The sequence below is a fragment of the Balaenoptera musculus genome, chromosome 8 (genome assembly GCF_009873245.2).
Source record: "Balaenoptera musculus isolate JJ_BM4_2016_0621 chromosome 8, mBalMus1.pri.v3, whole genome shotgun sequence".
Taxonomy (NCBI): Eukaryota; Metazoa; Chordata; class Mammalia; order Artiodactyla; family Balaenopteridae; genus Balaenoptera; species Balaenoptera musculus.
Window position 1 is genome coordinate 92,796,496 of NC_045792.1, and position 17,087 is coordinate 92,813,582.

At 36.3% G+C, this 17,087-nt stretch overlaps 1 protein-coding gene across 2 annotated transcripts in view; it reads left to right on the forward strand.

Moving 5' to 3' along the window:
- TTC17 (tetratricopeptide repeat domain 17) overlaps positions 1 to 17,087 on the forward strand; it is a 147,668-nt gene that overhangs the window by 18,752 nt on the left and 111,829 nt on the right. For both annotated transcript variants that reach the window (XM_036859291.1, XM_036859292.1), the window contains exons 2-5: positions 1,927 to 2,016; positions 13,843 to 14,012; positions 15,152 to 15,263; positions 15,493 to 15,624. In XM_036859291.1, the coding sequence (XP_036715186.1) occupies positions 1,927 to 2,016; positions 13,843 to 14,012; positions 15,152 to 15,263; positions 15,493 to 15,624 (504 nt within the window). The remainder of the gene's footprint in view (positions 1 to 1,926; positions 2,017 to 13,842; positions 14,013 to 15,151; positions 15,264 to 15,492; positions 15,625 to 17,087) is intronic.

A 17,087-nucleotide genomic window follows, 5' to 3' on the forward strand; every position in this document is an offset into this window, starting at 1 on the left:
GCCTTGCTATTATATTTTTAGTGCCTTTTAAATTCAGACTCCAGTTTTAATGTTAATTCCAGTATAGTAGGAAGGCCAGGGGAAGCACTGAAGGGATTTTGTCATAAAAGAGAGACCACGGGAGATTATAATTATCCATAACTGCATAATGATGATTATGTAGTTCAGACAATTGCAATGAAAGTATGAGTGGAGGTTAGTCCAGACTAGCATCTCTTTTTCCTGTGGCATCTCTGAGGTGGTAGAATGAGGAAAGGCAGATGAGTTTTATATGCAGTCACCCAACATCGCCCAGTGTTATTGTGCATATTATTAAAGTAAATATTGAACTTATGTCATGTTGTTTTTATTCCCTCTTTTTAAATACTTATTTATTCTCTTGGCCATGCCGCACAGCTTGTGGGATCTTAGTTCCCCAACCAGGGATTGAACCCGCACCCTGGAAGTGAAAGCACCAAGTCCTAACCACTGGACCATCAGGGAATTCCCATTCCCTCTTTTAAAATTTTTTTTTTTTTAAATAAGCTTGCATTCACCAAGGTCTAAGTAAGGCTATCTTCTGCACTTAAAAAGCTAGTTCTAAAATTAATTGAGCTGATGTCAAGTTCTTAGAGATTATAGAAAGATTCTTAGAGATGTTATGGAAAAACCCGAACGAACTTTTTGGCCAGCCCAGTAGTTTCTTCTCATAGTAGAACTTCCTGAAGAGCTAGTTTATAATTTGACAATCTAACACTTAAGGGATAGCAGGAACTTCCTTTCATCTCTTAGACTCCAAGGCCACTGTCTTAGATTTTCTTGAAATTCAAAAAACCCCGTGTGTGTGTATGTGTTGTTTTTTCCTTATTATAAACATATTATGTGTGTATTATAGACAATTTAAAAATATACAAGTGTATAAAGTAAAAGATATGAATGTACCTCTCTTCTTAATTCCACTTCCCAAAAGAAATCACTGTAAACCAACTTAGTTTTGTGCATATACAGACATGTATACATCTATATCTATAAAAATGTAATTTCTTAAAAAAAGTATAGCATACTTATTATTCTTCATTACTTTTAGTTAATTATACATTGTGAACATCTTTCCATGATAGTAGATCTCATTTTTCTGTATCCCATTCCACGGGACAGTGGATTTCCCTGTTCCCTCATTGCTGGACTTAGGTTTGTTGGGTCTTTTGTTTGTTTGTTTTTTGCAGCTAAAGGTAATATAGTGAGCATCCTTGTATATATCTTTGCCCACTTGTTTAAAGAATGCCTATAGGATAGTTTCCTAGAATTTATATTCCTAGGTCAAAGGGTATGTATGTTTAAAATTTTGATATATGTTGTCAAAGAACCCTCCAAATAATAAGTTTATAAGCCTGCTACCAGCATATGAGGGTTCATTTTTCCTACATATTCAACAACATAGTTGCTTGTTTATGATTCAGAAACAAGAATTGTAAACTGTAAGTCTCAAGGTTATTTTATATTATCTCTGATTTACGGCTTCTGCAAATAGCCTGCAAAAATAGATGCTTTTCGTATTTTTCCTTTTATTGCCGCCAGACCTGTTCAGATATGGAATGTGCTATCAAGACAAAGCAATCTATTTTTATTAGTATAGGTATAAAATATATTTTAAGGAATTTATCATTCATTTCCAAATACTTCTCTTCTTGAATATTTCTTACATGACTAGTCAAGTCAGAATATTCACTTTGAAAGCTTGCTCTTTCAAGTTGGAGTTCAAGGGACAGCTATTGAACCTCTCATTCTCTTTGCCGAAATTTACATGTGATCACTTTTGAAATACCCCTTGAGTTTACTGAGCACCTAACACTGATTATAATGGTGATTGAACAGTAATTTAAGGCATATCCAAACAAACGTTAATGAAATCTGAGCTTTATTTATCTACTGTTTGCTTGCTTGCAGGTGGATTCACCTATGAACTTGAAACATCCCCATGACTTAGTCATATTAATGAGACAAGAAACAACAGTTAACTACCTCAAAGAATTGGAGGTGAGGCAACTGGACATGTGATATGCAGCTGATACTTGTTGCATTTCACAGGAGCTGTTGTGTTCAAAGAACAAGTAAAGCCTGTTATTTCTTAAATCTTCTGACTTTTACAGGAATATTCAACTTTTAGATGGTCCTTTTTTTTTTTTTTTTTTTTTAAATCAGAATGCCATTTGAGCAACAGTAAGAGAAACAGACTACCAGAGCCTGGGTTTTATGCCTTATTTTTGTTTTTGTTTTATTTTTTTATGATTACTTTTTATTTATTTTTTTAATACAGCAGGTTCCTATTAGTTATCTATTTTTTACATATTAATGTAAACATGTCAATCCCAATCGCCCAATTCATCCCACCACCAACAACCACCCCCCCCGCCCCACTTTCCCCCCTTGGTGTCCATACGTTTGTTCTCTACATAGGTCTCTATTTCTTCCTTGTAAACCAGTTCATCTGTACCATTTTTCTAGATTCCACTTGTATGTGTTAATATATGATATTTGTTTTTCTCTTTTATGCCTCGTTCTTGACTCACTATATCCTTGAACAAAGTTTCCATGGAAAGGAATTATCTCAGGATATTCTTGGAAGGAGAATTTGGGTAAAATATCAAAAGGAAGAATGGTTTGAATACCTCATAAAAATATAATTTTGTTAATTCCCAGCTAGTAAAAACTAGGGTCTTGGTATTTTGTGTTCTTATGGTTGAGGTGAAAAGCATTCATCACTTTGCATCTTGAAAACTTCTTTTTTCATTTTTATTTTATATTGGAGTCTAGTTGATTAACAATGTTGTGTTAGTTTCAGGTGTACAGCAGAGTGATTCAGTTATACATATACATATAGCTGTTCTTTTTCAAATTCTTTTCCCACACCTTGAAAACTTGATATTTATTAGTGCTAATAAAATCTGACCTTTTTGTTTCTATCATTGATTTTCATAAACTGATTTTTCATAGTAGCAAAGAGTATTAACTGTTTAAAAAAGTTTCTTTTTTCTCTCATAAAACCTGTTCTTAAAAGTTACAGTGTAAATTGAATCCAAATTTTAAGGAAACTTTAAGTTGCAGAAAAAGTAACCCAATTTGCAAAATGAGATTTAGAAAATTATTGGGAATAATAAGAGTCAGAGTCTTTGAGCGCTAGAAGGAATCATAAAGGTCATCCTCATTTTAGAATCAAGGAAACAATTAGACCTAAAGACAGTGAATTGCCTGATTTTCACAAAACAAGTTATGGCAGAACCAGAGGCAAATGCCTTATCTCTTGGCTTAAACCAAAGGTAAAACCAGGTAGCCATTCATTTTCTAGTTAATGTAAAAGTTCTGAATTTCACTTATATAAATTCAAACTAGTACATCTATCAACAGCAGTAGTTATAATTGTATATTTTAAAAATTTCTGTAAATGAAGAAGGAGGAGCTTATAGCACATACTAACCAGCTGTGTATAGGTAGTAGCACTTTAGGAATATTTATAAAACTTGAATACCTCACCATTTTTTAAATAGTATCTCACCTTGTTCCTACCAGTTTTGTCACTTATAAATTTGGAAATGTTGATTTTTATGAATACTAGGAAAAAGACAATAGATATATTTATTGGGCTTCATGCTTGGAAGCTTAAACACAGTGTTCAGAAAGATGCAGTGGTGCAGAAAGTAGTTTTTATTTTCAGATGCATAGACACCATTATATATGTTTATTGTTATCTCTCTAAGTGGCAGTATTATTTAATATAAAGAAAGGAGAATTAAATTAGAGTATGTGTAGGGGGAAAATGCCATTTACCAAGTCATTGAAAATGCAAATGAAAAATATTGACTCCAATTTTTGGTTAAGGTAGTGTAATGAGTCTATACTTAGTACTTAGTTTTCACTCCTGCTTCATATACGTAGCAATGACAGATAAAAAACAAAACAGAAATCAAAATAAAATATAGTCAGGCCTAAACACAACATAAATATCTCCATAGACCAGAAATGGAACAAAACGCTAAGTTGAGAATGTAGCTGAAACTGTAAACCTGCTGGTCTCAAAGGCCAGGAACAGGCTCTGGTGTCTGGTGGTTCATTTCTATGGAATAAAGGGGATGACAATATTTCGTGCAAGATAAAGGAAGATAACCAAATTCACTACTGCTCGAAGACTAGGATGGAGCTTGAAAAGAGTCTGGTGGAAAAAAAAAAAAAGCAGGAAGAAAAAACAAAACCTAATGACCAAAAAACAAACCAAACGATCCAGTGGTTCAGTAATTTCATCTTCAATTTACTGAACACCATTTCAGGGTAAAATATTACTTGGGAGTAGAAACTCTAAAGTAAATTATGTAATGTGATTTTGGGCTTGGGATCTGGATAGAACCTGGAAGCAACTACAAAACTGTTAGACACAGGAGTTGATCATGGAGTAGTTGGGAAGAGACAGACAGATAGGGAGAGGGGGTGAAGGATGATTCCAAGATTTTTGACCTGAGCAATTGATGTTGAATGGAGTTGGCGTTAGCTGAGATTTAGAAGACTGAAGGAGGTGTAGACTGGGGAGGAGTTTAGCTTCGGTATATTAAGTTTCAGATACCTTTTAGGCATCTAAGTGGAGACACTGAGTGAGGAGTTGGTTCTTCTAGTGTGGACTCCTGGGTAAAGGTCTGAGCTAGAGAGATAAATTTGTTATGCATTGACATAGACATAAAGCCATGAGACTAGATAATACAGTTTATCTACAAAGTAGTGACAACTGGATGACTTCTTAGGTACCAGAAGACAGTGGAGGAATACCATCAAAGTGTTAAATCTAGAATTTTGTATTCTTTATAATATTTTATATTCTCTTAAACCATCATTCAAGAGTGAGGACAAAGCAGTTTTCTGACATACACAGAGAGTTTACTAACCACAGACCCTCACTTAAAAAAAAAAAAAAATTAAAGATGTACTTCTGCAAGAAGAAAAGTAAATCCCGTGGAAGTGCATAGGATGTATAATGGTGAGTAAAAACATTGATGAAAAAGTTGCTAAATTTATTTATTTATTTTCTGTGTTTAAAAGGTAAAACTAAATAAAATTATCAGTCTGTAGGTGGGCTGGTGCATGCTCAATGATTATTTAAAGCATGTTAACTCTTTTGTTATGTTCAGGAGGCAAAAATAACTGAATAAATTAAAATCCTGTTGGAAAAGGTGTAGGTATACATATTAAAAATTTAAGAATATTGCCGCCTTTCAGAAGTCTTGCCAAAAGAAATATAAATCTAATCAAACCACAATATAATTTGCTTTTCACTATAATTGGTTTCTTTTGTCATTTTATATATTCTGTGTATTTAAAAGATTATTCTAAGAAAGGGTCTTTAGGCTTCATCAGACTGCCAAAGAAGTCCATGACATGAAAAAGTTAAGAACCCCTGGATCCTGCTGTCAGTATTCAGGAAATACAGAGGACAGAGGAACATGTTAAACCTGTGGGATGCAGTCAGTAAAATCTTGTAGAGTAATAAACTCTACAGGATAAGTGACCCAATTTCTTTTCAAATAAATTACAAGGATTAAAAAAAAGGAAAGAGAGGGTTAACCGGAAGATTAAAGGAGACTTAAGAGACAAATTAACCAATTGCAGTGTGTGTGGACCTTACTGAATTTTGACTCAAACAAATTGTATTTTATTTATTTATTTATTTTTTATTTTTATTTATTTATTTATTTATTTATTTATTTATTTATTTATTTTTGGCTGTGTTGGGTCTTCGGTTCGTGCGAGGGCTTTCTCCAGTTGCGGCAAGCGGGGGCCACTCTTCATCGCGGTGCGGGGACCGCTCTTCATCGCGGTGCGCGGGCCTTTCACTATCGCGGCCCCTCCCGTTGCGGGGCACAGGCTCCAGACGCGCAGGCTCAGTAGTTGTGGCTCACGGGCCCAGCCACTCCGTGGCATGTGGGACCTTCCCAGACCAGGGCTCGAACCCGTGTCCCCTGCATTAGCAGGCAGATTCTCAACCACTGCGCCACCAGGGAAGCCCAACAAATTGTATTTTAAAATAAAGAGGGAAGAAACAGTTGAGAATGAACACAGACTGGATATTTAATATTAAGGAATTACTATTTTTTGCGTGTGATAATGGTGTTGTGGTATTATTTTTTTAAGAAGAGAATCTTTCAGAATCATACTGAAATATTTACTGATGAAAAACTTAACCAAAAAAAGAGTAAGGACAGTAACCAAAATAATAGAAATGCACTCTATAGTTTTCAAAACTACAAACAAAGAGAAGATACAGGAGGAGGGGAGGGAATGTAGAAAGTGTATCAAAAGTGTATCAGGCAGGAAATGAGAAAAAAGCAGCAAAGAAAAAGTAAGATAAACAGAAAACCCAAAATAATATGGTTGAAATAAATCCATAAGATCAGCAATCACAATAAATATAAACAGATTAAACAAACTGATTAAAACTGAGACAATCAGATTGGATTTCTTATTTAGTTTAGCTGTATAGTACATATGAGAAATATACCTACAACAGCCTGGATATTGCCATTCTCAGTACCTGAGGGAAAAGAAAGAACATGGTGAAGCACACACTGGCTCTAAAAATGCTTCCCTCTAGAAGGCTCAGATGATGCTTCTCATGTTACATTGGCCAGAGGAAGTCATATCGGTCACATCTGAGTCCAGCAGAACGGTGATGTAGAATTCTTTTGTAAGGAGGGGCACAAATTTGTTAATAGTAATACAGTCTACCCCAATAGTTATAACGAGATAACATTTCATACCCATGAGATTGACATAAATTAAAAAGTAGGACACAGAGGGCAGACAGCAGACCAAGAAGAACTACAGTCCTGCAGCCTGTGGAACAAAAACCACATTCACAGAAAGATAGACAAGATGAAAACGCAGAGGGCTATGTACCAGATAAAGGACAAGATAAAACCCCAGAAAAACAACTAAATGAAGTGGAGATAGGCAACCTTCCAGAAAAAGAATTCAGAATAATGATAATGAAGATGACCCAGGACCTCGAAAAAGAATGGAGGCAAAAATCGAGAAGATGCAAGAAACGTTTAACAAAGACGTAGAAGAATTAAAGAACACACAAACAGAGATGAAAAATACAATAACTGAAATGAAAACTACATGAGAAGGAATCAATAGCAGAATAACTCAGGCAGAAGAACGGATAAGTGACGTGGAAGACAAAATGGTGGAATTCACTGCTGCGGAACAGAATAAAGAAAAAAGAATGAAAAGAAATGAAGACAGCCTAAGAGACCTCTGGGACAACATTTTTTTTTTTTTTATAGTGAATACAGAGAGATGTCAGAGGAGCTAGTTAGAGTAGCAAGTATTAAATTTATTTATTTATTTATTTATGGCTGTGTTGGGTCTTTGTTTCTGTGCGAGGGCTTTCTCTAGCTGTGGCAAGTGGGGGCCACTCTTCATTGCGGTGCGCGGGCCTCTCACCATCGTGGCCTCTCGTTGTAGAGCACAGGCTCCAGATGCGCAGGCTCAGTAATTGTGGCTCACGGGCCCAGTTGCTCCGTGGCATGTGGGATCTTCCCAGACCAGGGCTCGAACCCGTATCCCCTGCATTGGCAGGCAGACTCTCAACCACTGCGCCACCAGGGGAGCCCCTGGGACAACATTAAACGCAACAACATTCGCATTATAGGGGTCCCAGAAGGAGAAGAGAGAGAGAAAGGACCAGAGAAAATATTTGAAGAGATTACAGTTGAAAACTTCCCTAACATGGGAAAGGAAATAGCCACCCAAGTGCAGGAAGCACAGTGAGTCCCATACAGGATAAACCCAAGGAGAAACACACCGAGACACATAGTAATCAAATTGGGAAAAATTAAAGACAAAGAAAAATTATTGAAAGCAGCAAGGGAAAAACGACAAATAACATACAAGGGAACTCCCATAAGGTTAACAGCTGATTTCTCAGCAGAAAGCCTACAAGCCAGAAGGGAGTGCCACGATATACTTAAAGTGATGAAAGGGAAGAAACTACAACCAAGATTACTCTACCCAGCAAGGATCTCATTCAGATTCGATGGAGAAATCAAAAGCTTTACAGACAAGCAAAAACTAAGAGAATTCAGCACCACCAAACCAGATCTACAGCAAATGCTAAAGGAACTTCTCTAAGTGGGAAACACAAGAGAAGAAAAGGACCTGCAAAAACAAACCCGAAACAATTAAGAAAATGGTCAAAGGAACATACATATCAATAATTACCTTAAACGTGACTGGATTAAATGCTCCAACCAAAAGACACAGGCTCGCTGAATGGATACGAAAACAAGACCCATATATATGCTGTCTACAAGAGACCCACGTCAGACCTAGGGACACATACAGACTGAAAGTGAGAGGATAGAAAACGATATTCCATGCAAATGGAAATCAAAAGAAAGTTGGAGTAGCAATACTCATATCAGATAAAACAGACTTTAAAATAAAGAATGTTACAAGAGACAAGGAAGGACACTGCATAATGATCAATGGATCAATGCAAGAAGAAGATATAACAATTATAAATATATGTGCACCCAACATAGGAGCACCTCAATACATAAGGCAGCTGCTAACAGCTATAAAAGAGGAAATCAACAGTAACACAATAACAGTGGGGGACTTTAACACCTCACTTACACCAATGGACAGATCATCCAAAATGAGAATAAATAAGGAAACAGAAGCTTTAAATGACACAATTGACCAGATAGATTTAATTAATATTTATAGGACATTCCATTCAAAAACAGCAGATTACACTTCTCAAGTATGCACGGAACATTCTCCAGGATAGATCACATCTTGGGTCACAAATCAAGCCTCAGTAAATTTAAGAAAATTGAAATCATATCAAGCATCTTTTCTGACCACAACGCTATGAGATTAGAAATGAATTACACGAAAAAAACGTAAAATAGACAAACACATGGCGGCTAAGCAATACGTTACTAAATAACCAAGAGATCACTGAAGAAATCAAAGAGGAAATCAAAAAATACCTAGAGACAAATGACAATGAAAACACGACGATCCAAAACCTATGGGATGCAGCAAAAGCAGTTCTAAGAGGGAAGTTTATAGCTATACAAGCCTACCTCAAGAAACAAGAAAAATCTCAAGTAAACAATCTAACCTTACACCTAAAGGAACTAGAGAAAGAAGAACAAACAAAACCCAAAGTTAGCAGAAGGAAAGAAATCATAAAGATCAGAGCAGAAATAAAGGAAATAGAAACAAAAAAAACAGTAGTAAAGATCAATAAAACTAAAAGCTGGTTCTTGTAGAAGATAAACAAAATTCATAAACCATTAGCCAGACTCATCAAGAAAAAGAGAGAGAAGACTCAAATCAATAAAATTAGAAATGAAAAAGAAGTTACAACAGACACCACAGAAATACAAAGCATCCTAAGAGACTACTAAAGCAACTCTATGCCAATAAAATGGACAACCTGGAAGAAATGGACAAATTCCTAGAAAGGTATAACCTTCCAAGACTGAACCAGAAAGGAATAGAAAATATGAACAGACCAATCACAAGTAATGAAATTGAAACTGTGATTAAAAATCTTCCATCAAACAAAAATCCAGGACCAGATGGCTTCACAGGTGAATTCTATCAAAAATTTAGAGAAGAGCTAACACCCATCCTTCTAAAAGTCTTCCAAAAAATTGCAGAGGAAGGAACACTCTCAAACTCATTCTCTGAGGCCACCATCACCCTGATACCAAAACCAGACAAAGATACTACAAAAAAAGAAAATTATAGACCAATATCACTGATGAATATAGATGCAAAAATCCTCAACAAAATACTAGCAAACAGAATCCAGCAGCACATTAAAGGGATCATACACCATGATCAAGTGGGATTTATCCCAGGGATGCAAGGATTCTTCAATATATGCAAATCGATCAATGTGATATACCATATTAACAAATTGAAGAATAAAAACCATATGATCATCTCAATAGATGCAGAAAAAGCTTTGACAAAATTCAGCACCCATTTATGATAAAAAACTCTCCAGAAGCTGGGCACAGAGGGAACCTACCTCAACATAATAAAGGCCATATATGACAAACCCACAGCAAACATCATTCTCAATGGTGAAAAACTGAAAGCATTTCCTCTAAGATCAGGAACAAGACAAGGATGTCCACTCTCACCACTGTTATTCAACATAGTCTTGGAAGTCCTAGCCACGGCAATCAGAGAAGAAAAAGAAGTAAAAGGAATACAAATTGGAAAAGAAGAAGTAAAACTGTCACAGTTTGCAGATGACATGATACTATACATAGAGAATCCTAAAAGTGCCATCAGAGAACTACTAGAGCTAATCAATGAATTTGGTAAAGTTGCAGGATACATAATTAATGCACAGAAATCTCTTGCATTCCTATACACGAATGATGAAAAATCTGAAAGAGAAATTAAGGAAACACTCCCATTTACCATTGCAACAAAAAGAATAAAATACCTAGGAATAAACCTACCTAGGGAGACAAAAGACCTGTATGCAGAAAAGTATAAGACACTGATGAAAGAAATTAAAGATGATACTAACAGATGGAGAGATATACCATGTTCTTGGATTGGAAGAATCAATATTGTGAAAATGACTATACTACCCAAAGCAATCTACACATACAATGCAATCCCTATCAAATTACCAATGGCATTTTTTATGGAACTAGAACAAACAATCTTACAATTTGTATGGAGACACAAAAGACCCCGAATAGCCAAAGCAGTCTTGAGGGAAAAAAACGGAGCTGGAGGAATTAGACTCCCTGACTTCAGACTATACTACAAAGCTACAGTAATCAAGACAATATGGTACTGGCACAAAAACAGAAGCATAGATTGATGGAACAAGATAGAAAGCCCAGAGATAAACCCACGCACCTGTGGTCAACTAATCTATGACAAAGGAGGCAAAGGCATACAATGAAGAAAAGACAGTCTCTTCAATAAGTGGTTTTGGGAAAACTGGACAGCTACATGTAAAAGAATGAAATTAGAACACTCCCTAACACCATACACAAAAATAAACTCAAAATGGATTAGAGACCTAAGTGTAAGACCGGACACTATAAAACTCTTAGAGGAAAACATAGGAAGAAAACTCTTTGACATAAATCACAGCAAGATCTTTTTTGATCCACCTCCTAGAGTACTGGAAATAAAAAGAAAAATAAACAAATGGGACCTAATAAAACTTCAAAGCCTTTGCACAGGAAAGGAAACCATAAACAAGACGAAAGACAACCCTCAGAATGGGAGAAAATATTTGCAAACGAATCAACGGACAAAGGATTAATCTCCAAAATATATAAACAGCTGATGCAGCTCAATATTAAAAAAACAAACAACCCAATCCAAAAATGCGCAGAAGATCTAGAAAGACATTTCTCCAAAGAAGACATACAGATGGCCAAGAAGCACATGAAAAGCTGCTCAACATCACTAATCATTAGAGAAATGCAAGTCAAAACTACAAGGAGGTATCACCTCACACCAGTTAGAATGGGCATCATCAGAAAATCTACAAACAACAAATGCTGGAGAGGGTGTGGAGAAAAGAGAACCCTCTTGCACTGTTGGTGGGAATGTAAATTGATACAGCCACTATGGAGAACAGTATGGAGGTTCTTTAAAAAACTAAAAATAGAATTACCATATGATCCAGCAATCGCACTACTGGGCATATACCCAGAGAAAACCATAATTCAGAAAGACATATGCGGGCTTCCCTGGTGGCGCAGTGGTTGAGAATCTGCCTGCCAATGCAGGGGACACGGGTTCGAGCCCTGGTCTGGGAAGATCCCACATACCGCGGAGCAACTAGGCCCGTGAGCCACAATTACTGAGCCTGTGCGTCTGGAGCCTGTGCTCCGCAACAAGAGAGGCCGCGATAATGAGAGCCCCGCACACCGTGATGAAGAGTGGCCCCCACTTGCCACAACTGGAGAAAGCCCTAGCACAGAAACGAAGACCCAACACAGCCATAAATAAATAAATAAATAAAACTTTTAAAAAAAAAGTAAAATATTAAAAAAAAAAAAAAGACACATGCACCCCAGTGTTCCTTGCAGCACTATTTACACTAGCCAGGTCATGGAAGCAACCTAAATGCCCATCGACAGATGAATGGATAAAGAAGTTGTGGTACATATATACAGTGGAATATTACTCAGCCATAAGAAGGAACGAAATTGAGTCATTTGTTGAGACGTGGATGGGTTTAAAGACTGTCATACAGAGTGAAGTAAGTCAGAAAGAGAAAAACAAATATCGTATATTAACGCATATATGTGAAACCTAGAAAAATGGTACAGATGAACCGGTTTGCAGGGCAGAAATAGAGACACAGACGTAGAGAACAAACATATGGACACCAAGGGGGAACGTGGCGGTGGGAGTGGTGGTGTGATGAATTGGGCGATTCGGATTGACATGTATACACTGATGTGTATAAAATTGATGACTAATAACCTGCTGTATAAAAAAATTTTTTTAATTTAAAAAAGAAGTAGGACAAAACCAAATGTTGGTAAGTTTATGGGGAGATGGATATTATCCTAATCTGTTGGTAGAATTCTAGTTTTTATAACCAGTTTGAAGAGCAGATTGACGGTGACTAAATAAACTGAAAATGTATCCCATACAGCCCCCTACTGGAACTATTTTTCCCCCTACTGGAACTCTTACACAATGACAGTTTTATAAGAATACCATAGCACATTTAATAGCAAGAAATATTTAAAAAGAAGCAACCTAATGGTTTACAGGAAAATAAATACATTTTTATACATCCATTAGAATGAAGAATTTAGAGCTATACCGACCAATGTAGATAAATCTCAAAAATATAATATTAAGTTAAAAAAAAAGTTGTCGAATGATACATACAGTATGATAGTATTTATATAAAATTTTAAAATTTGCAAAGCAATGCTGTATGTTGATTTTGGAGATATAGCTATAGATATATATATATATATAAAGTAATATTTTAAGAGAATAAGGGCAATATAGTAATATTTTATAAAAATATACATGAAAATGATGCATACAACATTCAGGATAGTGGTAACTTTTGTTCTTTTAATTAATTATTTATTTATTTATTCTCTTGGCCGCGCCGTGCAGCTTGTGGGATCTTAGTTCCCCACCAGAGATTGAACCCAGGCCATGGCAATGAAAGCGCCGAGTCCTAACCACTGGACCACGAGGGCATTCCCAGGATAGTGGTAACTTTTGGAAGGGAGAGAGGGATCTCAAAGGCAGTTAAGAGGGGCTTCAACTATTTTTTTTTTCTTTTAGAAAAATCTGGAGTATGGCCAAATGTTAAGGTAGATAGGGTGGTGGAAACATGGCTGTTACGTAATTCCTCTGTATGTTTAGAAAAAAAATTTCAGTGGCAGGAATTCTCCTGGAACACTCGTCACTCCAGGTAGTACTATCAATGCACTAGATGTCTTGAAGGACTGAAATATGACATGTTTGGACAATTCAAGGTACTTCTAATTGCTGAGCTATTCTGTGCCAGTTAAGTTGATAGATGTAGCTTTATAGATAGTCAGAGATCATATCATAAGGCACTCATGTGCCAGTATTATAAATGTCATGTTCTGTTAACTCTCTGTATATGGACACCTGTTTTGAGAAGCTTATTTATGTCAACTAAGGTAACCCAGGGCATATTTTGAATTCTCTGACTTGTTCAACACATTAAATTCTCCTTTCTCTTACATGGTATCTAGGTTGAAATATTAGAAAAATCCATTTGTGTTCTTATTTTCTTCTCAACAGAAGCAATTAGTTGCTCAAAAAATTCATATAGAAGAGAATGAGGACAGAGATACAGGACTGGAACAGAGACATAATAAAGAGGATCCAGACTGCATCAAAGCCAAGGTACCCTTAGGGGACCTAGATCTGTATGATGGCACATACATAACTTTGGAGAGCAAAGATATCAGGTAAAGAAATTCTCTTTCCAAAAATAAAGTACGTCTTCCTGAACAGACCTTTCTTGAATCAATTAGAAGTTATTTCTCTAATGAGAAAAAGCTTCAATCACTGATGACTTTATTGAAATTTGAAAGTTCAAAATGGATACTATGTATAGAATTCTTACAAATCAATTAAAAATGTTTAATACCACAGTAGAAAATTGAACAATTTATGGTAAAAAAAAATGCAAATAGCCAATAAACATGTGGAAAAAATATTTCTCAGTAATGATCAAATAAGTGCATACTAAGACATATTTTTCACCTCTCAAATTGAAAAAAAATGTTTAAAAATCAATAACTGGTAAAAATGTAGAAAGACTATATAGAAGTGTAAACTGGTTTAACATTTCTAGAAAGAGTTGAGCAGTGTTATATTAGCTTTTGAAAAGTCCACAGTCTTTTTTTTTAATTAATTAATTAATTTGTTTGTTTGTTTTTGGCTGCGTTGGGTCTTCGTTGCTGCGCGTGGGCTTTCTCTAGTTGCGGCGAGCGGGGGCTACTCTTCCTGGCGGTGCGCGGGCTTCTTGTTGTGGAGCACAGGCTCTAGGCGTGCGGGCTTCAGTAGTTGTGGCTTGCGGGCTCTAGAGCACAGGCTCAGTAGTTGTGGTGCACAGGCTTAGTTGCTCTGCGGCATGTGGGATCTTCCCAGACCAGGGCTCGAACCCATGTCCCCTGCACTGGCAGGCAGATTCTTAACCACTGCACCACCGGGGAAGTCCAGAGTCCACAGTCTTAACGGTTTGTGACTTACCTATTTTCTCCCTAACCATTTTTTTTTTTTAATTTATTTGGCTGCTCTGGGTCTTAGTTGTGGCACGCGGGATCTTTGTTGCAGCGTGCAGGATCTTTTAGTTGCGGCATGCATGTGGGATCTTGTTCCCTGACCACGGGTCGAACCCCGGGCCCTCCCTAACTCTTGATATATCTCCTTTAAGTTGAACTCTCAAAATATTTTGCTCTAACAACAGCTCTATGAAAAAAGTATGCATGTTGACTAATATTGGTTGTAAAGTGAGATGCTTTGAGAATATGATTTAATTAGGGAAAAATTGGACATATCTTTGCTTTTCATTCATTCATTACTTCTTGCCTCTTGATTTTAGCCCTGAAGATTATATAGACACAGAATCTCCTGTCCCTCCAGACCCTGAGCAGCCTGATTGTACTAAAATTCTAGAACTTCCATATAGTATACATGCTTTTCAGCACTTGCGAGTAAGTAGAGAAATTTGGGGGGTTTTGTTTGTTTTCATTTTTTTCTTTAATCTCTTGCTTATACATACTCTTTTTCTTCTCTCCTTCCAAACAGCTTTATAATTTAACAAACATCTCCGATTTCTTAAAATTCCTTCAAATTAAATGCCATAAGATACCAAATTACTTGTGATTTCTAATGTCTTATAATCTCCTTTTTCTGTTTTTTTCAATTTTTTCTTCTCTTCAGGGTGTACAAGAGAGAGTTAATCTTTCTGCACCTCTACTACCTAAAGAAGATCCAATCTTCACATATCTATCTAAACGGTTAGGAAGGAGTATAGATGACATAGGTCACCTCATTCATGAAGGCCTACAGAAGGTAAGTCGTAAATGACTTAAGGAGCCCGGATGAACAGAAGATATTTTTCTCTCAGAAAATACCTACCTAGCTTGTTTTTGTCTAGAGAGTGATTTAAAATCATGATTACAGTAATATAAACTGTATAGTTCAAAGTTAGAAGCATTGATAATCCAGTCCCCTTTACCAGGACAAGATGCTGAAAAGTTTTATTTAAACTAATTCACGAAAAAACAAATTATAAACTAATATAAGCAACAGGGCTTATAAGCTAGATTATATATTTTGAGTGTGAAAGAACATTAACATTAGTGTCTTTGATATATGTCTACACACAGGAAATATATAGATTATCACTGTTCTCTGAACAGGAAAAAGAATCACCACTAACAATAAAATCTTCATGTAATTTTAAGGGAACATCTACTTTAAACTAATGAAATGGGGAATTATGTAACAGAACCCAAGAATTTAAAGGTATCATTCAGGATAACATGTGGGAATTTAGAAAATAGTTTTTGCTCTTCTCTGTGCCTAAGGAGATTCGTAAAATGCAGGCTAGTTTCTAAGCACTATTATAGTGGTACTAAGTAAAATGTGTAATTGTAACATTTATATATAGTTTACCCAAATATATATTTATATGTTTATTCAAATGCATTATATATTATAGGATTATTTTTGTAGCTAAGTTACCTGCTTCATATTGTTTTTCTGAAGGTAATGTAAAATATTGCATCCCCAGAATTGATAAGTAATAAGGAAAAACTGGCCTGGGATTTAAGATACCGTTCAGAGAATTGTTAGTTGAAAGTAGATCATCGTGGTAAATGCTCTATAGAAAATTAAAATAGAGGGTAATTGGGTGGCTTCTTTAGGTTGAGCAGTTGGCGTTATCCTCTCTGGAAAGATGAAATTTAAGCTGATACTTGAAGACAAGAAGGAACCAAAAGTCAAAGATCAAGGAAGAGCATTCTAGGCTGAAGAATGAGCAAAGGCCCTGAAGCCTTAATGAGCTTGGTAGTATATTAGCTGGCTCAGGCTGCCATCACAAAATACCACAGACTGTGTGGCTTAAACAACAGAAATCTATTTCTCACAGTTCTGGATGCTGGAAAGTCCAAGATCATGTTGCTGGCTGATTCGGTTCCTGGTGAGGACTCTCTTTCTGGCCTGTAGATGGCCACCTTCTGGCTGTGTCCTTACATGGCTTCTTCTCAGGGTGTACATGGGGAGGGAGGGAAGGAGGGAGGGAGGGAGAGAAAGAGAGATAAATCTTCCTCTTATAAGGGGACTGGCCCTATTGTATTTTTAACCTTTATCACCTCTTCAGAGGCCCTATCTTCAAATATAGTCACATTGAGGGTTAGGGCGTCCATATATGAATGGTTAGAGACACATTCAGTATATAACAAGTGTTATGTAATTAAATTCAGGTCAGTATGGCTGGAGCTTGGTGAGCAAAGGGGAGGATGATAGGGAAT